The 27751-nt window shown below is 45.7% G+C and overlaps 1 protein-coding gene across 1 annotated transcript in view; it reads right to left on the reverse strand.

The window, feature by feature from the left end:
• Positions 1–27751, reverse strand: part of Gucy2c (guanylate cyclase 2C) — a 92127-nt gene that overhangs the window by 37328 nt on the left and 27048 nt on the right. Inside the window, exons 9-17 of the mRNA XM_004671850.2 lie at positions 26547–26632; positions 23845–23956; positions 17398–17479; positions 16261–16366; positions 10785–10847; positions 9954–10025; positions 8324–8428; positions 2985–3071; positions 1603–1735 (exon numbers count right to left, since the gene is read on the reverse strand). Coding sequence (XP_004671907.1) covers positions 1603–1735; positions 2985–3071; positions 8324–8428; positions 9954–10025; positions 10785–10847; positions 16261–16366; positions 17398–17479; positions 23845–23956; positions 26547–26632 — 846 coding nt within the window. The remainder of the gene's footprint in view (positions 1–1602; positions 1736–2984; positions 3072–8323; positions 8429–9953; positions 10026–10784; positions 10848–16260; positions 16367–17397; positions 17480–23844; positions 23957–26546; positions 26633–27751) is intronic.

Consider the following 27751-nt stretch of genomic DNA (forward strand, 5'->3'; position numbering starts at 1 on the left):
CCTTAATAAAACCCACAATTTGTGATTTCTCCTTAGATAAACTTAATAATTTATAATTTATCCTTCTTGAGTCAATCCTTATTAATTCTTTATTAAGAGTAGGACAGCCACTTGATGTTCATAAATTCAGGGAGGCCCCTCCTGAACCCCTAAATCCTGCACCAGTACCACTATTTTCGGAGCCCCTGGAAACCTTAGGAGGTGGGACCTGGCTGGCTAGGGGACCAGGAGTTGCTTCCTTGGCACCTGCATCTGCCTGGAATGTGAATGTAAGAGCCAAAGGGAGGGTAGGACTCTTATAACACACTCACTCTTTCAGACACAAAATGGCCTGGACATCCATGACCTCGCAGTCACTGACACTACCTACACAAGACCTTCATAATGGGAGGAAAAGGTGATGACATCAGAATAAAAGAGAGACTGATGGAGAGGGGGAGGGGAGATGATGAAGTGCAGAGTTGTGAAGGGGAAAGGGGGGAGGGGAGGGAAAGGAATTATCATGGTTTACCAACTGCAATTATGGAAGTTGTCAATAAAAAAGCTTAAAAAGTATTTATAAAAAAAGAAATATGCATCAGTTCTTGGATCTGGGTAGAATGCTGAGGTAGCATGAGTTCTGTGTTTCTGAGGTGGTTTTCTGTGACTCTTAGCAAGGAAGGGAGGAGAAATGCTCAACAGGATATATTTGCATATTTTACATATCACCTGTCTTCATGTTATCTTTTTGACCCTCATCACTGTTCTGAAAACAAAAGAATGTATTGCACTGGTGAAAACTCTTACACAACCATATCTTGTTGCACAGATAAGCGGATGATGAAATGAAGAATGGAAAACGGTCCTCCTACTTTGGACTCTCTCATTCTGGCTGAAAGCCTCCCCGCGTCTCAATCCTGTCTTCTACAAAGGACAAGGGTTAAGCTAGAGAACTGTTAGGGTCCCCTCGAGCTCTGATCCTCCATATTTCCCCCACTTCTGCTTCCACAAGTCTCTGAGTTCTCCATGCATCCTCACTTCTCTCAAGGGACACACTGCTGGACATAGACAAGGACAATGACCACAGAGGACATCTGTTAGCTTAAAAGAGCATTCATTGGTTACAAATGTGAGGTGCTGGAGACTAAACCAGGACACTGCCTTTTGTGGCCCTAAGTGTTGATTTAGTGGGCAGCATCATTATTTCCCAAGTACTCCATGTGGACCTGATTTTTTTTTTTTTTTTTTTTGAGGTAGGGTCTCACTCTAGCTGAGGCTGACCTGAAATTCACTGTGTAGTCTCAGGGTGGCCTTGAACTCATGGCAATCTACCTACCTCTGCCTCCCAAGTGCCAGGAGTAAAGGTGTGCGCCACAATGCCTAGCTCTTGATTTAAAAAAAAATTTTTTTTTTTTTGAGGTAGGGTCTTGCTCTGGCCCAGGCCGACCTGGAATTTGCTATGTAGTCTGAGGGTGACCTTGAACTCACTGTGATCCTCCTATCACTGCCTCCCCAGTGCTGGGACTAAAGGAGTGTGCCACCATGCCTGGCTGATTGACACTATGTATATGTATATATATTAAAGAAAGGGAGGATGCTAGCAAAAACTTTGTCTGTACAGACCTTTTTTGGGAGGTAAGATGGAATTGCAGCCAAAATCAGTTATCTTCACTACCATTCTGCTGTCCACCACGCAGTTGGTGGACTTCAGACGCCCATGGACTTCGATCTTACTGGAGTGCAGGTACGACATCCCCTGTGGGTTTGCAGATCACAGGGAAAAAGAAAAATAAGCCATCCTCAGGGGCTCCATTGTGTTAAGGAACGAAGTGATAATGTGTAGCCATTTCGGCATCCATGTAGTAATACTGTCATATTTTAGATTTAGTGCTGTACATCTCACTTTTAAAAATATTGTGAAAACCTTAATATTTGCCTATAAACTGTTAAGTATATTTAGATGGCAGAGTAAAAAGGAAATTGTCTAAAACTCTCTTGATAAGTAGCCATATATAAGAGACGTAAGGTGTGTGTGTGTGGTTTCATTGTTTTTGCTTTTATGTGATTTGGTCTATGATTCTGTGTTGTTCCTCTGACCTCCATCTAGACATATGAATGGTAAGATTTGAATTTATGAATAGTGGTTAGCATATATATATTTTTTTTCCTTTTTTTTTTTTTTCCAAGGTAGGGTCTCTCTCTAGCCTAGGCTGGTATGAAATTCATTATATAATAATCTCTGGGTGACCTTGAACTTAACAGTGATCCTCCTACTTCGGCCACTTGAGTGCTGGAATTAAAGGTGTGCGCCGCCACGCCTGGCTTTAAATTATTTTCTAAAATGGAGCAGATCACTTTCCCTTTGGAAATAGAATTACCATTCCTTTTCATCGGAAAGGGGTGGTCTAACTTTTGGGAAGTGTGCTGCCCTCTGGTGGCCAAAGATGTCACAGCAGGAACTCTTCAGCCAGCTTGGCCAGAGTGAAATGTGGTGCAGTCAGTCTAGACTAACATTTCCCGGGGTGATTCTGCCTGACATGACTTTCAGGTACCTTAAGAATGTACAAAGGACTGAATTTTCTTCCGTCTTAAGCGAGGGTTCTGTTTACCAGGGTCTATTTCTTTTTTATATTATGCCTGAGGATTTTCCTGTCTAAATTTATTACTGCATTGGGCAAAACAGTTGCTTGTGCTTGATATCGTGTCCTATAAAGTTGAGGATTGCGTTTGCCTTCCCTACAGTTTTCTATGGCTTTTATTTCTGAAAAGTCTATGAAAATATGTGCCCTATGCTTAAAATACAGATATTCTTGTAATGAAAAGATTATATTCGATATATATCGAGCGTTCACTGGGCCTTGAATTAACCACAGGCTCACTTCAGACAAGTCCCCCCACAGGAAAGAACCCCTTCTCTTGGTCTTTTACAGAGGAAACCACACAGCGGGGTCTGGTGACCTGCAGGATCTGTCTTCATGGAAGTTCCCTGTCTCCTGGTCTCTTACCTTAGCAATATCGTACAAGACAGAGATCTTAAACTCCCAATCCATGAATGTCCCATCAGGGTAGGAAATGGTGTCATTTAAAACTTCCTGGGTAGAAGGGAAAAAGGAAGACATGAGGCACTGCCAGGAAAAATAGCATGGGGAGAGATATGGAATAGATGCTGCCATGAGCCCCAAACTGGTCAAATCCCGAGACCTTCAATCAGTGACACAAGGGAACTGCTCAGTCCTAGGTCTCGTGAAACTCGCTGTCAGAGGTTCTTTGAGAGGAAACAGTTGGAAAATGTGTTAGGAGATTTTATTGTGTGGGTGTCATGCCATAGAGCGTACTTAGACCCAGAAAGAACAATGAGCTCACCAGACACCTAGGCTACATGGTATAATGTCTACACGTGACTGAAATGGTATTGGTACATGATGACATTCACACACACCATAGTCTACTGCTCCTAGGGCCACAATGGGCAAAACAACATGAGATCAAGGACAATGGAGACACTTTACCATAGGGACTGACTGAGGCCTTCATGACCCTACAACCCCATTGTGGAGGGCCCCCCAGGGTCATGGCAGTTGGGCTGAGGGAATAAAGGCATATAAGCTATTATATATAAAATAAAATTTTAAAAAAGAACAACAGAGAAGGAGGCAATCGAGAACCTACGGGGGGCGGGGGGGGAGGCTGGAGAGATTGCTTAGTCAGTAAGGCACCTGACTATGAAGCCTATGCACCAAGGTTCAAATCCCCAGTAAGTACATAAGCCAGAGGCATGAGGCGGGGCATGTGTCTGTAGTTTGCAGTGGCTAGAGGCCCTGGCATCATACCTGTTTTCTCTCTCTCTCTCTCTCTCTCTCTCTTTCTGTATCTATCTGGCTCTGTCTTAAATAAATAAATAAATAAATAAATAAACAAATAAATAAAAACATAAGGTATGGAGGTTCACACTCGTAATTCTGGCACATAGGAATCTGAGGCAGGAGAATTACTATGAGTTGAGGGCAGTTTGTGATACACAGTGAATTCCAGATAAACCTGGGCTACAAAGTAAGACCCTATCTCCTGGGCGTGGTGGCAAACACCTTTAATCCCAGCCCTGTGGAGGCAGAGGTAGAGGATTACTGTGAGTTCAGGGCCAGCTTGGAGCTAGGGTGAGTTCCAGGTCCATCAGGGCTAGAATGAGACCCTACCCCCAAAACTCCCCTGTCTCCCCAGAAAACAAAACAAATACAAAGCAGGAAGAAGGGAAAGGAAGAAAGACAAGAAGAATAAGTCTGCAGCTGATCAACACAGCACACTGCTCTGCAGGAAACTTTTTGCTATGTAGAAGTGTGCTCTGAAATAATAAAATATATAATACAGGAAGTACATAGAGTAGCGACATATCCTTTTATTGTCATTATCAAATATGTGCAGTACTTGGGAGGCTGAGGCAGGAGGAGCAGGCGTTCAAGGCCATCCTTGGACACATTAAGGAAACACTTCTGTCTGACCTACTTGCCCACTGCCCAGGCAGTGTCTGCTCATTTCTTTACTGCTGATGGCGAAAAGCATCAACAGGAGAGAAAACAAAAACAGACACTAATGATGCTATGGCCATCGACGAGCATATGCACGACAGTGGTCCCACAGCATAACAGACCTGGAAACTTCCCGTCACCTAGTGACGTCACAGCACAGCGCACTGTGGTGTATTTGCGGGGATGCTGATGTCAGCAAACTTGCTCCGCTGCCCGTGCTACGGCGCATGCTCCCGGCTGCACGGTGAGACGGGCTCTCACTCTGCCAGGCTGAACTGGAACTCACTGTAGCCCACGCTGGCCTTGAACTCATGGTGATCCTGCATAGCTTCCAGAGTGCTGGGATTAAGGGCACGCACCAGCATGCCCAGCCTTCCTCATAGTGTTAATATTAAATTAGTCTCGTTAAATGATCCATGAATTTGCAGTGTGATCATGTTTTGGTTTAATTTTCCATCAGTATTTATGTAGACAATGGACATATCAAAGTTTAGAATTATGTTGAATCTGATATTCTTTATATAGAAATTGTGATTTCTTTTTAAAAAATTATTTATTTACTTATAAGAAGAGAGAAATAGAAGAGAGACAGACAGAGAATGGGCATGCCAGGGCCTCTAGCTGCTGCAAACTACTTCCAGATGCATTTACCACTTTGCGCATTGGCTGTCTGTAGGTACTGGGGAATCAAACTCTGGTCGTCAGGTTTTGCAGGCAGGTACCTTAAGCACTGAGCCATCCCTCCAGCCCGAGACTGTAATTTCTTCAGTGGCTAGGAGTGTGATGTTGTGATACAACCTGAAATACATCTGGCCTTCTCACCTCCAGTTGAGAAGGACGCATGTGTTGTTTATAATCAACCCGTCAAATATACCAGCTTCTGCTAATGACTCTCCCTGGACCTCTGCGGAGCATCAGACGTGGTGCCAGGAGGGAGAGCAACAAGCCACAGGACTGCAGGGAAGCTTGGACCCCGTCCCAACTCCTCCACACCCAGGCTGGGGAAAGGTGTTGATCACTAATGGTCAATCAGTCCTACTAGACAGAGCAATTACCATCAAATCCCTAAACAGAGAGGTTTGAAACCTGTCAGGTTGGGGGTGAAGAACTGCACGTGGTGATGACCCCCACCCCAGCTTCAGGGGCTCCCATGCTGGAATTCATTTGGCTCTTCATTCACATCCTTTTTTATTTTATTTTATTTATTTATTTATTTGAGAGTGACAGACACAGAGAGAAAGACAGATAGAGGGAGAGAGAGAGAGACAGAGAGAATGGGCGTGCCAGGGCTTCCAGCCTCTGCAAACGAACTCCAGACGCGTGCGCCCCCTTGTGCATCTGGCTAACGTGGGACCTGGGGAACCGAGCCTTGAACCGGGGTCCTTAGGCTTCACAGGCAAGCGCTTAACCGCTAAGCCATCTCTCCAGCCCTCGCATCCTTTTTGTTGTTTGTTTTCATTCTTTGAGGTAGGGTCTCACTCTAGCCCAGGTAGACCTGGAATTCACTATGCAGTCTCAGGTGGCCACGAACACATGGTAACATAGATTTTACAGCAACCAGCAAAAATAAGTAAACAAACAAAAAACCTGTTTCCCCTGAGTTCTGAGACCCTTATAAGTAGGATAATTTGCTGAGATGGGCCTCAGTCCTCTGGGGAAATGGGTGGCTGTGGAGGTTTATTTATTATGGGGACACGGTAATGTTGTGACGTGGCTCTGTGTGAGGCCAAAGGCAGCAGGTCACATACGCTGACTTGCTTGGGCCACTTTCAGTTTATGTCTGCTCCTTCAGCACTTAGTATAGCCTCCCCTTCACTGTCAAGGCCGCAATGCCAACAGTATGTGAAAAGCTGATGTTATCACACACACCCAGACATTGTTAGGGTGAGAAGCCAATATTTCAACCCTCTTGGTAGCCGTGAACTGGATTTGGTCCTACTTGTCCTTTTTGCAAGTTCAGCTTCTCACACCTGACATTGCTCTTGGCACAGGAACCCTCTGTGGCCTTCTAAAATATCCAGCGACTCGCTAGTTTAACACCTGGCTGTTTCGTGAACTTGACTCAGCCCCATCAGTGCTCCTCTTTCTGATTTGATCACGCCTGTTAGAATATACAACTCTGGGCTGGGTAGAAGTGTTTGATTGCAAAGGCTGACACCCCAGATTCACCCCCAGTCCCCACACAAAGGCAGATGCATCTGAAGTTCATTCGTAGAGACAGGAGGCCCTGGCATGTCACTCTCTCTCCTTGCAAATAAATAAAAACATTTCATAAAGTAAAAAAAAAGAAAAAAACTTTTAATCCCAGTGCTTGGAAGGCAGAGGTAGGAGGAGTGCTACGAGTTAAAGGACAGCCTGGGTTAGAGTGAGAAAAGCAAAATAAATAAATAAATACTTAGAAAAAGAAGGCCTGACTCCAGCAGGCACTCCTGGGGCACCCTCAGTCCCTCGCAATGGAGGGTGGAGTCTGATTGGAAACTACTTATCCTAGGAATCCCATGTGGGAGGGGTCCAGCTCCCCATGGATTAGGATTGGAACGAGGCAGCCTTTCTGTAGGTAGTCATCAAGGGACTGGCACAAAGATGCCACCCTGGCATCTAGTGAGACGAGAACTCCCATCAGGCTCAGACATCCAAGGCAGCTGTGAGCAGCAGTGACAGCAGCAGCAGCTTCCCGATCTGTCCTCAGTGTTTTGTGGATTTGCCCCTTGGGCAGCTCTCCCTAAACAGTGTCTTTCCTGGGAACCACCACCACTCAGGGCTCGTCCCAGACACCAGGACCAGCAGTCAGATTCCTTCGAATTGGATGCCTAATTCACATAAATAAACCAGTGTCAAGCCTCGGGGTGTGTGAGTGAGTGGGAGAGATGTTTTCCCAGGTTTTTCCCACTTCCCTCCCAGTCTGGGAGGGAAGGAATTCCTCTTGGCTTGGGAACTTTCATGGTAATTTTCTCTCCTGTTTCCACCTTGCTTTAATAAACTCCCCCTCACTTACACTTCTCATTGTCCATGTTTTTCAAGGAACCAAGGCTTGAGAGCCTGGGGAGTTCTAGTTCCTCCCAGGGCTCCAATCCCACCAAGGAAGGAAGTGAGCTAGAGACACTGACTTGGTTCTTAGCAACCTTCCAATGCACTTGTAACAGCAAAGCCAGGGTGCAGGTAACATGAAATGCATCTGGAAGGAATGGCTCATTTTTCACTTCTTTTCTCCATTTCCCCCCTAAATCTACACTTCTTTTCTGAACAATTTTGGGCTTATTTGTAAAGTTATAATAATAGAACAGATTGGGTACATGCTGAGGACTCAAGGTTGGGAAGCAGGTGAGCCCTCAAATATGTCCAGATAACTTTCTCGTTTCTCTTTCTTTCTTCTCTTCCTTTCTCTCTCTTTCTCTTCCTTCTTTCTCCTTTCTTCCTTCCTTCCTTCTTTCCCTCCCTTCCTCCCTCCCTCCTTTCCTTCCTCTCTCTCTCTTTCTTTCTTTCTTCTTGAGGTAGGGTCTCACTCTGGCCCAGGCTGACCTGGAATTCACTATGTAGACTCAGGGTAGCCTCAAACTTGTGGCGATACTCCTACCTGTGCCTCCCGAGTGCTGGGATTGAAGGTGTGCGCCAGGACGCCTGGCTTTGTTTTGATTTTTGAGGTAGGGTCACACTTCAGTCCAGGCTGACTTGGAATTCACTACGTAGTCTCAGGCTGGTCTTGAACTCACAGCTATCCTCCAGTGCTGAGATTAAAGGTGGACGCCACCACACCCAGCTGGGTGACTGATTTGAAAGGTCTGTCTACACTTAGAAACTTGGGGGTGAGCATGGTTCCTTACCCGGAGAGATCCTCTCTCACAGTATTCGATCACTCCGAAGATCCTGGTGTCCAGCTTCACGGTGCCGTAGAACTTGGTCAGGTTGTAGTAGTCAGACTGAAGCAGCTAGGGGACACGTGTGGTTACAAAGCCATCAGTGAGGGGGGCACAAGTGCGGTGGAGATCGGGGGGAAGAGGGACTTGTAACTCACTGTAACTCGAATGCCAGTACCTACTGAAAGGCAGGATGGAAAATTTTAAAGTACACTTAGTGAAGAAATAGCTGGTTGTTACAGGTAGGGGACAGCCTGAACTGTATATTCAGGAGTAAATCAAAAATAGGCTAAAAGATAGGCTGCGGGTGGCACAAGATATGGGCTGGTTGGGTCAACCTAAACTTTATGTCCCGGGAACAGGAAAAACAAAAATACAGTTTTGAGAAAAACCAAAATAATAAAATAGTTTCCCAAGACAGCCTGACCAAGGACTTAAACTTTGGTTATGCACAAATAAGATATGTAGACATAACTATACAAGCTTGGCAAATACCCTTGTGAAACCCCCTCCCCTTTCCCTTCCTTGCTAAAAACCCTATAAAAGGAAACACCCAATAGGGCTCAGGGTCGACTCCTCTGTCTCCTGCATGAGATACATGTCGATCCCAGAGCTCTGGTTTCCCAAATAAAGCCTCATGCTTTTGCAGCAAGTTTGGTCTCCTGTGTGTCTTTGGGTGCGTGCTATCTCAAGACTTGAGTGAAGGTCTCCCTATGGGGGTCTTTCACTACTTCTTAGTGAACCCAACCTTGCATCCTACTCAGGGGCTGTTCTTTTGCCAGCAAGAGGACAACAAAAACTCCAGGGCTGGAGAGAGGGCTCAGTGGTTAAGGCGCTTGCCTGTGAAGCCTAAGGACCCAGGTTTGATTCCTCAGTACCCACGTAAGCCAGATTCACAAGGTGGTGCATACATCTGGAGTTCATCTGCAGTGGCTGGAGGCCTTGGTGTGCCCGTTCTTGCTCTCTCTCAAATAAATAAGTAAATAAATAAATATTTTTAAAACTCTAACTGCTTTCAGATAATGGCAAGGCTATATTTTAGAACATGCTGGCAGATTTCCACATTTTTAAAATATTTTATTTACTTGTTTCCAAAAACAGAGAGAATGAAAGATGGGGAATGGGCGCACAAGGGCCTCTAGCCACTGCAAACACACTTCAGATACACGCGCCACTTTGTGCATCTGGCTTTGCATGGGTACTGGGGAATCGAATCCCACTGGGCTCTGCAAGCAAGTGCCTTTAACCACTGAGTCACCTCCCAGCCCCCAAAATGTTTGATAGTGTCAAGCTTCAATCTCCAGCATCTCTTGGTAGAATTTTTTTCCCCTGAGGAAGTGTCTCACTCTAGCCCAGGCTGACCTGGAATTCACTGTGTAGTCTCAGGGTGACCTTAAACTCAGTGATCCTCCTACCTCTGCCTCCCGAGTGCTGGGATTAAATGCATGCACCACCATGCCGGGCCTTCTTGGTAGAATTTTCAACAAGAAGCCAAGTTGTCCTTTCTCCTGAGCACTTGTCTGTCAGCATGCTAATGACACTGAAGGAAGCCTCAGTTCTGGGGGACGTGGAAGGAGCAGGAGTGTGGGACACGTACCTTGTTCAGCTCTATCTTCTGTTTCTCAGAGAAGTTGCCATCACTGTGCTTGAGATCTTTGAGAATCACTTTCTGCCGAGATCAACAGAGTTAAGGTGATATTGTAGGATAACTGTCTACGTGGATAAGATTACAGTTCTTTCTTTGCATGGCCCAATACAGTATGAGCTTCCTGGAGCAGTGATGTTTGATTGTTTATATCCATGGTGCCTGGTACCAGAGCCGGGAGCTTGGATTTGAATGTTTCTTCTAGATTGACCAGAGAAAATAGAAGAAATGAAAGAAGGAAAGAAGGAATAAAGGGAGGGAAGAAGGAAGGAAAGAAGGGAGAAAGGGAAGAAGGTGTTGGAGGGAGGGAAACAAAAACAGAAGGAAGGAAGGAATGGAGAGAGAGGGAGGGAGGAGAAGAAATGAAATGGAAGAAATGAAGGATGGGAGTGAGGGAGATGGAGGATTGCAGGGAGGGAGGAAGAGAAAAGTAGAAAGAGAGGGAAATACAAAAAGAAGGATGGAAAAAAATGGGAGGCAGGAAGAAGGAAGGGAGGAGGGGAGGGAAGAAGAGAAGGGAAGTTGGATTTCTCCCGCTGGGATCCCTAGGACAAGTCACAGTGGAAAGGCTGCCCAGGGCCATCAGACTCTGTTCTCTTTCCTTCTCACTCTTCCACCCCAGACTGTGACACGGGTAACCCTGAAGCAGAGGCTGCCCGTGGGTGAGAACTCCAGGAACAGCCCCAGGGAGCGACCTAGGCTTCACCACCAGTGCACGGCTAAAATCAGGGCCTGGGCAGCGACGGGTCAGAGCCCAGCCTGAGGAGAGGGGGGACCGGTCACCTTTTTGTCGTACTTGCACTGTCGCAGTCTCTGGACTGTGTCTCGTCTCCTGTCCTCATCGATCTGGTACAAGAAGGGTCTATGTTAATTAATATTACTATTAACTATTACCGAGCTTCACCCTGTAGGATGCCAATCAAAGGCAGAGAGGCTTTTTTAGGAGGGTGTGTCTGCTGTGTGGACAAATGCGGGCTGGACCGGCTTCTGGGAAATTTGTAACTGACTTTTTTTTTGCTCTCATTACCTACCCTCTCTGCTTCCCAGCCTTTGTGCTTAATTCTCAAGCCTAATTTAGTGAGGAATTTTCTTTCCTTCCTTCCCTTTATCCCTTTCCATTCCCAGTCATCGTCGATAGTTACAGACAGATACTCTGTTTCCAAAATAAAATATTTTAGGGCTGGAGAGAAAGCTCAGCCCTTAAGGGACTTGTCAGCCAAGCCCAAGGACCCAGGTTCAATTCCCCAGGACCTATGTAAAGCCAGATGCACAAGATGGCACATGTGTCTGAGTTTGTTTGCTGTGGCTAGGGGCCCTGGCACATCCATTCTCCCTCTGAAATGAATAAATAATGTATATAAAACGTAAATGTTGAAGTTAGGTAGGGCTGCGGCACTCCTGGATGCAAATTCCTTAAAGGTAGGAGCCCCAGGAGTCCACGGGAGGGCAGCTTGGAGCCACCTTTTCAAGCACAAGCCGGAGGAGAAGGGGCCGGCCTGCGCAGCGGTGACCGCTCACCCTGCCGGCTCCCGTGCGCACGGGCAGAACACGAGACTTGTGCAGAGGGTCGTGTCCACGCACACCTGTGCCAGAGAGCCCTGCGACCCTCCTGTCACCCAGCCGTCACGCACCGTGTCCCCAGCCCCTTCCTACAAATTCTCCTCCTAAGAACCAGTGTCAGCTCCCAGCCCTCGGCGTCCTCGAAGGTTTGCTGGTGTGAAACAAAGTCCCCAAAATGCTGGCGCCAGAGTACTGGCTTCCATATGCGACAGGCAGTGAGACGTGGTTCACTAAGCAGCTAGTCTTTTGTTTTCTTCTTTTTTCCATTCCTCTTCCCTCTTCTTTCTTTTCTTTTCCTTCTGTTTTTGTTCTGTTCTACTCCTCCTCTTTTTTTATTTTAAATTCATCTTATTTACAGAAAGAGAATGGGCATACTAGGGCCTTCAGCTACTGTAAATGAACTCAGGATGCATGCGCCACCTTGTGTATCTGGCTTACGTGGGTCCTGGGAAATTGAACCTGGGTCCTTTGGCTTTGCAGGCAAGCGCCTTAACCACTATGCCATCTCTCCAGCCCTTCTTCATTATTTCACAGATGATGCATAGAAGGACTAAGTGACATTAAATGCCACCTAAGAAGAGCGCCCTAGCCTAGGCTACTCATCCGCTTTTCCTGTGTGCTCTCTCTTGCCTCTGACCTCAGACAGTTGAAAATACTGGATCCTCAATTCTGTACACGGCAGTCCTAGTTCCAAAGGGGACTTGGGGATCTAGTGGGATAGTTTGTGGACGTTCTTGGAAGCTAAAAGACATCTCTTTTCATCCTCAAATGAGATGTTGTCATCCTTATCATTTCCCCCATTTGTTAAGTCATGTCTTGCCTTTCCTGGTTTCTCTTTCTGTCTTGACCTTCTAGTCTAGCGCGTCCTGGGACGTTCACACAGGAGACAGAAATTGGTGAGGCAGTTTAGGGAAACAAGACCCCCAAATGAACATCTTTTCCTTGCCTGTGTTCTATCTTTTGTCACTGGAGAGTTTCCCGTCAGGAAGGGTTTCCAGACTGTATGCCTTCTCACTGACCTGGAGTCAGGCGGCCTCGAACTCCCGGTGATCCCCTACCTCTGCCTCCCAGATGCTGGGATTAAAGGTATGCGCCACCACACCCAACTTAATTTATGCTTTTATATATTTTAGTTTTTAGAAAGAGAGAGAGAGCATGCCAGGGCCTCTAGCCACTGCAAATGAGCTCGAGATACATGCGCCACCTTGTGCATCTGGCTTTACATAGATCCTGGGGACTTGAACCTGGGTCCTTTGGTTTTGCAGGCAAGCACCTTAACCGTTAAGCCATCTCTCCAACCACATATTGTCTCTTTTACAGAAACCCTGATCCCTACCTACCACTGACCCATTTGAAGATCTGTGTGAACATTGCATGCCCGGCTCCTCAGCTCCTGGGACGGTGCCCACCTAAGAGCTGGATAAAACCTCATCACTGTCAAGGACACACCAAAAGTCCCAAATCAATTTGACTCTCAATCCCTTCAGCCATTAGACTTGCTTTTCCACTTCAGTCTTCAGTGCATGTCCAGAACTTGATGCCTTCCCTGTCTGGCTGGATGCTGTAGTCCACGCTAGCTAACTGCTGACCCCTGGGCTTCCTGCTCTTCCCGTAGGACTCCCAGCACGTGATGCACACAGCCTGTTCGAACCCTCCCGTTCCCCAGCCACTCGGGAGTCGGGCAGCTACAGTTCCCCATGCTCAGAATCATTTCTAACTTCCCTCCTTTGAGCTTTCTGTCCCAATGAGCTCTTTTCTTTACTCTAGTGAGTAGCTACATCTGAGAAATTTACAAGAAAAAATCCATCCTGATAAAGGTTCTATGTTCAAACTGACAAGAGTAAGGTGGATACTGCCAGAGATATTAACATTCTTTTTTCAAAATTTTATTTATTCATTTATTTATTTGAAAACAGAGATAGAAGAGAGACAGAGAGAAAGGGCGTGCCAGGGCCTCTAGATGCTGCAAATGGAACTGCAGATGCATGGGCCACTTTGTGCATCTGACTTTATGTGTGTACTGGGGAACTGAACTTGGGTCATTAGGCACTTGTCCCCATGGATATTGACATGTCAAAGAAACATACAGGTCATGATTTCAGGCTCATTCCAAAGAATAAATGCAAAATATGGCATTTTGGGGATAAAGGGAAATATTTGAGGAATGCAAAATCTGGATTTGTGCAAAAGGGAACCAACCAGGCTGGGTCCTGCTCCAGTGCCCTGGGGGATGAAGACCGTTGCTTGTAAAACTCTTCTCAGAGGTGACATTCAGAAGCAAGAGACCATTGCCCTGAGGTTGTCTCCATATTTTGAGTTCCTGTGTAACAAACTACAATTTCTTCCTTATATTAACATGTAAAAATAAAGAAAAATCTAATTTATGAGTATGTTTTTGTAGTAATAGCCAAGGTTCTGGCAGCTAACTGATCAAAAATAAAGCCCACATCTGGTTGTGACCAACCAAGTTCTTTCTGACTCTCCATATCTTCATGACCTATAACAGCTCACTGCTGCTGCATGGGACTGCCCTCTTGTGGCTTTGAGTATAGTCTAATTCACAGGTTCAATGTAATCTGTCTAAAGCTGTTCTTTAAATACCATGTGCTCAAGTTAATAATTTAAGTCAGTCAATCCTCTCTGGAAATCCAGTACTCTTGTGGTCATTTACATATTTCTGTGAAATACAACAGATTGAATTCAGCCTGACACTTCCCTGAGATGGATGGGTCTTTGTGAAGAGAGAGTTTTTTTTTTTTTCCCCCGGAAGTAGGGCCTCACTTTAGCCAATGCTAGCCTGGAGTTGGAGGTGGCCTTGAACTCACAGCACTCCTCCTACCTCTGCCTTCCAAGTGCTGGGATTAAAGGTGTGTGCTACCACACCTGGCAAGAGACTTTTAGTGTGTGAGGCTCAGTCTGAAGCAGGAGGGTTCACTAGAGCTGGAAGCAATTCTGGGACAAAGGGAGGCCCGGCCATGCCCAGTGCAAGGGGCACTCATCTGAGGGGTGTGTGTCAGCCTCTGGTGGAGATACTCCAAAGGAACTTGACCTTGCCGAGATTTCACTTCTGCTGATTGTGGACACTGAGGCCTCTCAGGTCACTCTGACAATGTGCCTCTATCCTCCTCGGAGTTTGTTTGTGAACTCCTTCATGCAGAGTCCTTGCTACGAACCCTGGTCACTGTATGGTCTCTGTCAAGTGGCAGGACTTTAGGATTTACCATTAGTCTTGATTTCAATTACAGCCACATTTCTGGAATTCCAGATCTGTCTGATCACAAATGAAGGAAAAAAGAAATGGGCTAATGAATCTGGCAACAAATAAGTTCTCAGAAAGGGTTATTTGTAGCAATCTCACTATCTAGATGTGATCCTGCACAGTTTCTTAATTTTTTTCCATGTGTATGTATGTGGTGTGCAGGCATGCATGTGTGAGAGTCCATGTGTGTGAATGCATGTGTATGTGTGTGGTATGTAGGCATGCATGTGTGAGAGTCCATGTGTGTGAATGTGTGTGCTATGCATGCATGTGTGTATGAGTAGTCCTGTGTGTGGGTGTGTGTTTGATGTGTATGAGTCTGTGTTCATGTGTGTGAATGCATGTGCATGTGTACTATCTGCATGCAGTTGTGTGTATGTGGCATGCATGTCTGTGTGTTTGAGTTTTCATGTGTGTGTATGTGGCATGCATGTATGCGTGTTTGAGTTTTCATGTGTGTGAACACTTGGTCTCTCGCTGGTAGCACTGTTTTGGGAGGTTCTAGAACCTGAGAGGTAGGACTCAGCTACAGGAAGCAGGTAGTGGGAAACAGGGCTTGCGGGTTATAGCTCTTTCCTGGTCCGCTGAGATACGAGCAATCTGTGTGGCAAGCTCCCGCTGCCGTGGACAGAAACTGGTCTCAAAACTATGCAGCATGAGCTGGAGAGATGGTTCAGTGGTTAAGATTCTTGCCTACAAAGTCTAACAACCTCAGTTTGATTGTGCAAAGCCTAACAACCTGAGTTTGATTCCCTTATACTCACATAAAGTCAGATGTGCAAAGTGACTCATGCATCTGGAGTTTGTTTGCAGCTGCTGGAGGTCCTGGCATGCATATTCTCTCTCTGTCTCTATCTCACTCTGCTTGAAAATATACATACATATTTAAAAAAAAAACTGTGTACCAAAATAAACATTTCTTTTTTATTAAAAAAAAAAGCTTTTTGAGACAGAGAGATAATTGGTGTGCCAGGGCCTCAGCCACTCTAATTGAACTCCAGATGCTTGTGGCACCTAGTGGGCATGTGCGACCTTGCTCTTGTTTCCCCTTTTGTGCATCTGGCTTATGTGGGATCTGGAGAGTCAGATATGGGTCCTTAGGCTTCACAGGCAAACACCTTAACTGCTAAGCCATCTATCTCTCCAGCCCAAACCTTTCTTTATGTCACTTCTTGCCAGGTATTTGGTCTCAGTTGTGAGAAGAGTAATACACATCCATGTTAAAAACAAATACACACCTCATAGTTTAGTCTCCATTGAATAACCCACTGGATTTGGTATTTGGGGCAACAAGGAATCAAGGGAAAGATGGGAAATGGAGAATATTAGAAAACACTCAAATCTCAGATTCCAGAAAAAATGAAGTGTCTCTGTCTGGCACGTTTTCTACCAAACAACCAAAATCTTGTCGTCTTCACCAGCAGGTGGAGAAGGCCTTACCTTCAGGCTGATGTGGTTGGTCTCACTGGTCTCCAGAGGAAAGATCTTTTCAGGAGGAATGTGGGACCATTTCTTCTGACGAAGCTCGTTATCTCTTTTGTATTTTCTGTGAAAGAAACAGGACAGTAAGTAGGTATTTATTAGCATCCACTCTATCTCTATTTAGCTCCTGGTCGCTGAGGGAAGGCTCGGACCCTGGCTTCCTCAGGCCAGCACGTGCTGAAGGAGGCCAGCAAGTGGAGCGGCTCCACGCGCGCCCCTCTGGCCAGTGCTGCCCACTGGTGGACCTGCTAGGATTCCCCACAGGCTCGTCTACTCTTCCTTTTCTTCTCATTTCTCTTTCCCAAGTCCTTCACTAAGATGGTCTTTCCCTATAAGAAGAGATCTGAACTGATGATGGAAAGAATGAGAAGAAAATGGAAGCAAAAAAAGAGAGAGAGACAGAAGAAAAAGAGAACAACCTTTAGAGGCAAAAATGTTAAATTTGAAATCAACAGTGAATGCAGTAGATTTCCAAGTAACTCAATTCCTCTTGAATGTCTTGCCATAAAAAAAAAAAAATGTTTAAAAAAAAATGTTTAAGTCCAGGGCTGGAGAGATGGCTTAGCCTGAGAGATGCTTGCCTGAAAAGACTAAGGACCCAGGTTTGATTCTCCAGGTCCCACATAAGCCAGATGCACATGGTGGCACATGCATCAAGAGTTCATTTGCAGTGGCTGGAGGGCCTGGTGTGCCTGCTCTCTCTCTCTCTCTCTTTATTTCTCTAATAAATAAATAGGTAATATTTTTAAAAATGTTTATTTCCAGCACAAGGGTTCACACCAGCACTTGGCAAGTAGAAGCAGGAAGGTCAGGGCTCAAGGTCAGTTTTGAATCAGTCTATCCTCTGTGAGATCACGTCGCCCTCCCCATCCCTCACCACCAAAAATACGTCTAGAGAAAAGGGAAAAGTTCAGACAAAAAGTGACATTTGTACTAATATGTGTGCTGTTCTTTTCAGGTACCACAGGTGAAGCTGTCCTGGGTTATGGGGACACACACTTTCCACTCACAGGTCTGCATTTTGCCACGAGCATCAGCAGCAGATGCTGGCGCTCTTCCTCCGCCCCCCTCTGTGCCGCGGGAGCAGGATGGTACCTCAGCACCAGGAGAGCGATCAGCAGCAGCAGGACCACCGTGCCCGTGAGCGTGAAGACGGCGATCATCAGGACCTGAGGGCCTGTGGCGGGACAGACGGTGCATTAGCGGCACCTCGGGAGAACAGACACCTTTCAGAGAGGCTACCTGAGTAAAAGTTTTGCATGGTAGGAAAAATACTTTTGAAAAGTACTGATCTTTTATTAATCTCTTCACTGGTAAAATATGTTCAGTGTCCCCAGTCTCTAAAGAAAGTTGTCACTTCTACATGTGGCCAGGAAAAATGGCCTTGTTTCTGCTACTGTTTTAGGGTATGCATCTTCCCTTTCTTTCCCTTCCCTTCCCTTCTCTCCCTGTTTTTTCCTCTCCTCCCCTCATCTAGTCTCCCCTTCTTCTCCCCTCTCCTCCTTTTTTTGCCCTCCCTCTCTCTCTCTCTCTCTCTCTCTTTTTTTTTCTTCAAGTTAAGATCTTGCTGTAGCCCAGGCTGACCTGGAATTCACGATGTACTCAGACTGGCCTCAAACTCACAGCTATCCTCCTACCTCTGCCTCCCGAATGCTGGGATTAAACACGTGTGCTATCATACCCGGTTTCTTTTCTTCTTCTTTTTTTCATTCTGAGAAAGGGTGTTGCTATGTAGCCCAGGCATGCTGGGATCAGGCAGGCACCATCTGCTCAACTGTGTGTCTCATTTTTTTTTTTTAATTCATAACTTTAATACATGAACTTAGTGTAATTTGATCTTATTTTTCTGCCATTATCCTCTTTTTCCTCCTCTCCCCTGCCCCCATTCCACTGAGGACCCTCTTCTTTCCAAGAGGTGGTGGAAAGAATGGAATGTTGCAGGGGAAGTGGTAAAATGAGCATGAGTGTTATTCTCACTGCCGGACAGAGAACCTTCTCTATGGAAATGCCAGTTGGCACTGAGGAGACTCAAAACTTCTCAAAGCTGAAAATAAGAGGCTATGGAGAGGCTGGGTGTGGTGGTGCACGCCTTTAATCCCAGCACTCGGGAGGCAGAGGTAGGAGAATCGCCATGAGTTCGAGGCCACCCTGAGACTCCATAGTGAATTCCAGGTCAGCCTGAGCTAGAGTGAAACCCTACCTTGAAAAAAAAAAAAAGAGGCTGTGGAGAGCTCAACATTAAATGACACATCTCTGTCACGGCCCCTTGGGCTTGGGGAACATGCAAAAGGGGAGGGAGAAGGAACACAAGGGCCACACCGTGGAGAGGAGGACTTTGGGGCATGGGCTCCAGACATGAACTGACTGGTGCACTCGTGACCCCGCAGTGGTTGGCGGCGCCCTCACAAGATCTGCGCAGTTCTGAGTCCATCGACATTTGACATGCAGTAGCCGAGAGGACAAAAGTATCTCTGATGGCCGTGGTAGCGCACGCCTTTAATCCCAGCACCTGGGAAGCAGAGGCAGGAGGCTTGCTGTGAGTTTGAGGTCACCCTGAGACTGCAGAGTGAATTCCAGGTCAGCCTGGGCTACAGCAAGACCCTACCTTGGAACTCCCTCCAAAAAGTATCTCTTTCATTTCTCTCCAGAAGCACCAAATGTCACAACAACATTAAAGGGTGTCCAGAGTACAGTTTCATCAGTGGAAGCCTACCTAGCCTTCTGGGTACCTTTGTAACTAAAGAAAGTTTATGCCAGAGAAAGAGATGAGCATGTTTTAATGTAAAACAAATACATACCCACAGGAAAACAGTCAGTCTACACTACTGAACAACCACATGGCATGCCGTTTCTCTACAGTCTTTCCAGATTACTGAGAAAGTCAATAAAGAATGTGATTCTGGGCTGGAGAGATGGTTTACTGGTTAAGGTACTTTCCTGTGAAGCCTATGGACCTGGGTTTGATTCCCCAGGACCCACATAAGCCAGATGCACAGGGTGGCACATGCATCTTGAATTCATTTGCAGTGGCTGGACGCCCTGGTGTGCCCATTCTCTCTTTCTCTATCTGCCTCTTTCTCTGTCCAGTAAATAAATAAATAAAATATTTAAAAAGAATGTGATGCTGTTGGTTAGCACACTAGTGTGTATGTGTGTGTGGGTGCACACATGTGTGTGCGCGTGCAGACTTGAGTAGATGTCATAACTCGTCAGACTCTCAGAAGCATTAAGTTGAACCCAGGAAAAGTGGGATGCAACCCCAAGAAGCAGGGGAGGGAGCAGAGTCCAGGAACGCTGAGGGCTGGGACCAGATGGCCATGACAATGATAAAACGATCAGGGCAGGGGCTAGAGAGATGGCTTAGCAGTTAAAGCCTGTGAAGCCCAAGTCACGTTCAACTCCCCAGATCCCACATAAGCCAGATGCACAAAGGTGAGGAAAGTGCAAGGCTGCACATGACCACTAGGTGGCACCAGCACCTGGAGTGTGATTTCAGTGGGTGAGACCCTGGCATGCCAATTCTCCCCCTCTCTCTCTCTCTGTCCCTCTCCCTCTCAGGCCAGTCTGTTGAGCTTGCCTCAAAAAACAAACAAACAAACAAACCAAACAAACAAACCAACAACAACAACAACAACAACAAAAAACACTGTCAGGACAGGAACGTCCTTGCTCACGCTGCCGCAGAGGATGTTCCCCTGCCAGAATAGTTAGTGGGTTCAAAATGAAAACATTCCAAGGAACAGACAGGATGTGTAAGAAGCTGGAAGATGATAGAAATCCTGCAAAGAAGGCTTGCTTCTCCTCGCAACACTGAGTTGGGGGTGAGGGAGAATGAAACAGAAAAACCCAACCAGAGAAAATGTTCAAGACAGGCATAGTCCAAACATGAAACAAAGCAAAACATGGCCTGATTTTGACAAGGTGGCATATTTTAAATGGAAAGAATCCATCTAACTTATTTATTTACTTATTTATGAGAAAGGCAGAAAGAGAGAGAGAGAGAGAGAGAGAGAGAGAGAGAGAGAGAAAGGAGGAGGAGGAAGAAAATGGGCACACCAGGGCCTCTAGCCACTGTAAAAGAACTCCAGACACATGTGCCACCTTGTGCATCTGGCTTACGTGGGTTCTGGGGAATTGAGCCTCAGTCCTTAGGCTTCACAGGCAAGTGCCTTAACTGCTAAGCCGCCTCTCCAGCCCCAGAATCCCTTTGAAATGGTGGGTGGAGGTGCTCCTGGGGAGGAGATGCCGTGACCCCATCACTGAAGCATGCAGCCCCATCCCTGTCTTCTCTGTCATGGCACCATGACGTGAAATCCTTAAGGGCATGACCCATGTCTGCTCTCTCATCAGCACCCACATGAGACCTGGGACCTGGCACATTATCAGTTGAATATGGCCAAATAAAAATAAAATAAAGAATGAAAGCTTGGTCTTGCTTATTTGGATAAGAAATGAAAAAAAGGTGCCTGTACATTAAGACACATGAATAATTTCATGTGAAAATTCTTTTACTGCAAGACATATGCACATCACATGTATTTAAATTTTTTTATTTAATACACACACAGAGAGATAGAGGTAGGGGAAGAGAGAGAGAGAGGGAGAAAATGGGTGCACCAGGGTCTCCAGGTACTACAAATGAACTCCAGACATGTGTGCCACCTTGTGCATCTGACTTACATGGGTACTGGAGAATCGACCCCGCTTGTACTTTTAAATCTATTTTTGTTTCATCACATGATGTCTTCCTAATTAACTAGTCTTTTCTTTTTCTGAAGTAGAGGGTTTTATTTAGCTCAGGGTTAATTCTGTAGTTCTTTTCCAAAAGAGTGTGCTGCTCATGTGTAATGTTCCCTTTCATTATTTGCTCTTATTTTGTGGAAAGAGGAAATTTTCAACAGTGAAAATGTGAGCTAAGGAGTTTTCTTCTCATCTTTTCCTCTCATCTGGGCAGAAGTTCATTAATGCTTCGGAATTTGATGTGTGTGTGTGCGTGCATGCGTGTGTGTGTGTGTGTGTGTGTGTGGGCGTGTGTAGTGAATTCTGTGTACCACCACAACCACCACTTCCATCATTCTCACCGCCCCTCCACTCCTTTAAGGGTCCCAGAATATTCTCTTCCCTTCCACCTGGAACCACCACCATCTGCGGTGGTGATCAGTCCAGGGCACCTCTCAACTGAGCAGTGGAGTCACCCCCTCCTGCTCTGCACCTTGACGCGTCACCCAAGGCCCCTCCCGCCAAGGGTAGCTCCCTCCTCTTCCGCAAAACCCTCTATCTGACCCTCTCTTGCTCTCTGCCTCTTTCTCTAGTGAACGTCCCTCCTCCCTTCCGTATTTCTCTCTTTCCCCAGGATCCATTGCCTTTCTCTCCTGGCACTAAAACAGTCTTGAACTCAAGAGCTAGTTTGTCTCAACGCCTCTATCCTGACCCCAAAATCGAGCAACACCCACGTGCACAAAATACTATCCAATAGAGTGGAATTACACACTCCCCATTCACGGCAAGGCCTCACTCTGGAATCCAGGGAGACCGGGATGTCACTATACAGCTGACCTCGAGATCGTGGCAGTCCTGCCTCACCCTCCTGAGTGTAGGGATTGCAGGTGTGAGCCATCACATCTCTGGTTAAATGTGAGTTTTCAACTCAAGGTACCTTTTCTTTCTTGAATAGTCAGGTCATTTGTTCTAAGGTTAGGCGTCTTCTGCCCTCTAGTGGCTGATGTAGTTATTACAGTCGTTTCAGACTAGTGACATGATAATTCTAAGGTCATATGTTTTTATAGTTGGAAAGAAGTCATTACATATGCTAATTTAGCGGGATGAAATTTCTACTTAGAGAATAGAAATGACTACAATTAAATCAGTATAGATTAGTGCTGGAGGAAGGTGCAGTACAAAAGGTGAGTTAAGTGTGATATAAGTACATGCTAGATGCCAGGTATGATTCTTCAGTGCCCATGGAAAGCCAGTTGTACAAAGCGGCACATGAATCTGGAGTTCATTAGCAGTGGCAACAGGCCTTGACATACCCATTCTTTCTCTCTTTCTTTGTATCTATGCTTGTAGATATGTAAAAAAGTTACTATGCAATTTTGTTAAGAGACGCAGTTGGCAAGCCGGGGCCTCCAGCCACTGCAATAGAAATCCAGACGTAGCCGGGTGTGGTGGCACACGCCTTTAATCCCAGCACTCGGGAGGCAGAGGTAGGAGGATCGCCGTGACTTCAAGGCCAGCCTGAGACTACATCGTGAATTCCAGGTCAGCCTGAGCTAGAGTGAGACCCTACCTCAAAAAAAAAAAAAAAAAAAAAAGAAATCCAGACGTATACACCATCTTGTGTGCATGTGTGACCTTGTGTATCTGGCTTACGTGGGATCTATAGAGGTGAACATGGGTCCTTAGACTTTTCAGACAAGTGACTTAGCTGCTAAGCCATCTCTGTACCCCTAAGTAAAATATTTTTTAAAAAGAGAAAGACTGGCCGGGTGTGGTGGTGCACGCCTTTAATCCCAGCACTCGGGAGGCAGAGGTAGGAGGATCACCATGAATTTGAGGCCACCCTGAGACTACACAGAGAATTCCAGGTCAATCTGAGCTAATGTGAGACCCTACCTCAAAAAAACAAAAAAAGAAAAAAGAAATTTCTTGGCATGCTAAGAGAAGGCTTAAGAGAGGCAAGATCCTCACTAGATTGTGAGCTTATGTGGAGTCTCTAGCAGGTGAGTGTAACTTCTTCTCTTGAGCACAGTTGACTTCTTTGCTGAGCGAACCTTCCAGAAGGCGAGGGAGAAAGTGGACGCCCATCCAGTCAGCCAGATCAACCGAGCCACTGCGGGTGACCAATGGGGTGACAGAGTCACAGGCAGATGGCCTTCACATCCACATCCCAGCTGAATCTCCAAGAGTGGGTGTTTGGTACATGCGGGGAGTGAGGACTCCCTGGCATCAAGCTGGAGGACCCTAGAAGGAGCTGAGAGAGCAGGAACGGGATTGAGGGCAGATGGCAGCTCAGCTCATGGGGGTTGGAGAGATGGATCAGCAGGTAAAGAGCTTGCCTTCAAAGCCAAACAACCCGAGTTCAATTCCCCAGTGCCCACGTAAAGCCAGATGCACAAAGTGGCACACGCAGCTGGAGTTCATTTGCAGTGGCAAGAAGCCCTGGAGTGCCAATTTCTCTTTCTTCTCCATCTCTTTCTACTTGCAAATAAATAAATAAAAATATATTAAAGAGTGAACTTTCCTGTGCACATTTTTTTTTTTTGCCAATATCCAACCCTCATTCTCTGTGGGATGAGTTATGACAAAGGATAGGACCCATTTTCAAAATAGGTTCGGCCGAATTCTGAGTTCTGTGTAATGGGAACCATCAGAACTCAGGGGGCAAAGTAGTCAAATCCCCATGAACCAGCCTGGTAAAGCTAGTTGAGATAACAAAACAAGATGTGCTGAAACCAAGCTGATGTCAAATTGTGCCCTGGGCAGTTTACTCTTCTTGGCAGGGAACAACTTGCACAAGTTAGTTCACTAAGAACATCTTACCCAGGCCTGGAATGTCATTAGGAAGTCTGTGGTTCTTCCAGATGAATGTGGGGCTCATATCCACTGGAATGGTTCTGTTTGTGTGGGTGTCGTAAGCCAGAAGCACCTTGTACTGTGTCAGGATGAAGAGAAGATGAACAGAAAATAATGAAAACAACGCTGCATGACACCGACCACCTTCCCAGTGACACCTGACCATAGAAACACTGTTCACTGGCCCAGCGGTTAAGGAACTTGCCTGCAAAACCTAACAACCTGGGTTCAATTTCCCAGTACCCACATAAAGCCAGATGCACTAAGTGGTGCATGTGTCTGGAGTTCCTTTGCAGCAGCTGGAGGCTCTGGTGTGAAGAAAAAAACAAAACACTTCTTTGCAGAACAAAGTCACTGCTAATTAGGCCAGAACTAATTATGATCTGCTCGTTGGCTCTTGTATGAACACAGATTTGAGTTCCAGGTGGGCAAATTAGTTTTATTTTTCTTTATTTTCTTTTTTCCCTCCCCTTCTCCTCTCCTTCCTCTCCCCTCTTTCTCTTCCTCCCTCCTTCCCTTTTTCCTTCCTTTCCTCCTTCCTTCTTTTTGGCTTTCTCAGGCAAGGTCACACTATGCAGCCCAGATTGGGTTCTCAATCTTTCTGCCTCAGCCTCTCTCAGTTGCTGGGATTACAGGTAGAAGCTACTATGCCCAGCTACTAACTAGGCTTCAATGATAAAACGTGTCACTTAGAAGTGTCTGGTAATGGAAATATCAACACCACATATCTTTACATCACTATTGTTAAATTGGTGCTTTTAAATATACTGCTGTTCTCTCAAAATATTCTGCTCAGGGCTGAAGAGATGGCTCAGCAGTTAAGGCACTTGCCTGCAAAGCCTGAGGACCCAGGTTTGACTCTCTAGAACCCACATAAGACAGATGAACGTGGTGCAAATAGCATTTCATTACAGGTTTTGATATAACTAAAAATTGTGAATTTTCTGAGATATTGCCCAAAATTTTTGGTGCAATTTCCTCACTCAAGACACATTTTCTCAAATGTTTACAATTTTTTCAGTTTCTTTTTTTTGGAGGGGTGGTCAAGGTAAGGTCTCACTGTAGTCCAGGCTGACCTGGATCTCAGTCTGTAGTCCCAAGCTGGCCTCAAACTCACAGTGATCTGCCTACCTCTCAAGGCCTCCTGAGTGCTAGGATTAAAGGTATGTGCCACCATGCCTGGCAATTTTTACATTTGTCATGGTAGAGGTCTTTTAAAAGTGAGGTCACCATGTATACTTAGTATTGACTTAAGCATGTTGTGGTGTTCATACTGGAAAATAAAAACATGAATAATTTTTCCTTAAACTTACATTTATGACAGGGTCTGACCTCTTAAAGGAAAAGGCTTTTTACTGAGCACTGGGCTGGCTGGCCCAGTGGCTTTCATCGTGCAGATGGACAGAACATGTGGTGATGTAAAGGCAGGTGTTTAACTCCTAAGTTAAGGGCTATTAGGCGTCACTGCCGTGCCAGTTAAGAAGCTAAGCACTGGAGAGAGATGGAGGAGGAGATCCATCCCTGCTCCTTAAAGGACTTGTCACCTAAGTGAGGGGACGGGGTGCATAGTGCAAGTCAAAATGTAATGTCATAGGTTCTTTAATGTGTACCTGAGCCAGAGGGAATTGCATAGTTCATGATTTTCATGGGTAATCCAATGGGTAAGAGGATATTTTATTAAGTCTCTCTTTGAAAATATTTTTGAAAGTGATGGAGGGAGGAAGAGAGAGAGAGAGAATGGGCACGCCAAGGCCTCTTGTCAATGCAAAGAAGTTCTCGAGGCATGAGCCACTTTGTGGGTGCACCTGTGCGTGCAGGTGCACTTGTGTGTGGGGGTGCAGGCCAGAGGTCAATGTTGGTTGTCTCCTATCAGTCTCCACCTCCTTTATTGAGGCAGAATCTCTCACTGACTCAGAGCTCACTGGCTCAGCTCGTGTAGCTGGCCAGCTGGCCATGGTGATCCTCCTGCCTCTACCTCCCAAGTGCTGGGATAACAGACATGCATTGTAGCCAGTGTGGACCTGGGGTCTGAGGTCTGAACCCAGGTCCTCACCCTTGCATGACCAGTGCTTTAGCAACTGAACACCTCCCCAGGCCTCACTGATGCCTTCAGTAGTGTAAACGAGCAATCCTAAGGAAGGTTTGTTATCATCTTACTGACTTTTCATTAATATTCTAGTGATTATGTTAATTTACTCTAGATGATTTAAAGATATATATGTGGGCTGGAGAAATGGCTTAGCAGTCAAGGTGCTTTCTGGCAAACCCAAAAGACCCAGGTTCGATTCCCCAGTACCTACGTAAAGTCAGATGCACAAGGTGGCACATGCATCTGGAGTTCGTTTGCAGTGGCTGGAGGCCCTGGCCTGCCCATATTCTCTATTCGTCTGTCTATCTATCTCGCTCTCCCTCTCAAATTAATAAAATATTTTAAAAATATATATGCATATAAATACATATATAATAGAGTGGGTTTTCTAAATTAGAAGTTCTAGGTTAATATGCTTAGGAAAATCACCCTAAGTAAGGTGTAAGGGCAAAAGAAGCTGAGATGATCCATCTTCAGATCGCAAACATAATTGCTCTAGTTCCTTCATTGTTGTCTTCCCAGTTATCCTTCCTCACCCAGTCACATCTCCCCACATTTTCTGATGAGCTGTTGGACATACTTTCCTGGTATCCACCGAGGCGTACAGAAGAACCATTATATTGTCAATGTCCCCAGAGTCATCCAACGTCACAGGTCCAGAGTAGCCTAGCAAAAGCCAGAGGGCATTAGAGAATATGATTGACTTCCGGCCTGGAGCCAGATGGATCCTGACAGAAGGTGGAAAATAGACTCAAATTGCTCTGTTTTAAATTTATTGTAAACAATTGTTCCCTTTAATGTTCTTATCAGATGGCACCTCAATTGGTTCTTGCCTCCAGGTTTCTGAAGTGTGTTTTTATAGGAGATGTTGTTTATAGGGAAAAAGTCTTCTCCATTGGGTTTAGGATGGCATTAGACATAATAGTCAATGGTCTGTTCAGTTGTTTATAATACATTTTTATTAATACTTACTAAACTAGTAGCACAGTGCATAGGTTATGTCACTGTCCAGATTGTAGACAGAACAATATTGGTTGACTATCATTTGTTGGTTAAAACATCGAAAAAAGTATTTAAGTTGTTCAAAGTTTGATTTCCTATCTATGAAATAGTAACCCTATAAGATGACCTTATAAAATGCATCCTATGGTAGCTTATATTTACATTTATTTGTTTATTTGAAAGAAGAAAACAGAGAGAGAGGCGGAGAGAGAGGGAGAGAGAGAATGGGTGCACCAGGGCCTCTACCCACTGCAAATGAACTTCAGACACATGTATCACTTTTTGTATCTGGCTTACGTGGGTCATGGAGAATCGAACCTGGGTCCTTAGGCTTCACAGGCAAGCACCTTAAATGCTAAGCAATCTCTCCAGCCCAATAACATTACTTCAAAGGAAATTTAAATATGTTTTTGTTTGGTTTATTTATTTATTTGACAGCAACAGACAGACAAAGAGGCAGATACAGAGAGAGACAGAGAATGGGTGCACCAGGGCCTCCAGCTACTGCAAACAAACTTCAGACATGTGCGCCCCCTTGTGCATCTGGCTAACGTGAGTCCTAGGGAATCAAGCCTCGAACCAGGGTCCTTGGGCTTCACAGGCAAGTGCTTAACCACTAAGCCATTTCTCCAGCCCACAAAGGAAATTTATTTAAAACCTCTGTATGAGATCAGGGAAAAGAGAAACGGGAAGCGTGGATGTCGTCTTGCCGGTGAGGGCAGGTGCTGTTTGGGATGGTGATGTCATGAGGGGCTCTGGGAGTAGAGGATTTTTATAGCCCCA

This window comes from Jaculus jaculus, chromosome 23, assembly GCF_020740685.1.
Source record: "Jaculus jaculus isolate mJacJac1 chromosome 23, mJacJac1.mat.Y.cur, whole genome shotgun sequence".
In the NCBI taxonomy this organism is placed as follows: Eukaryota; Metazoa; Chordata; class Mammalia; order Rodentia; family Dipodidae; genus Jaculus; species Jaculus jaculus.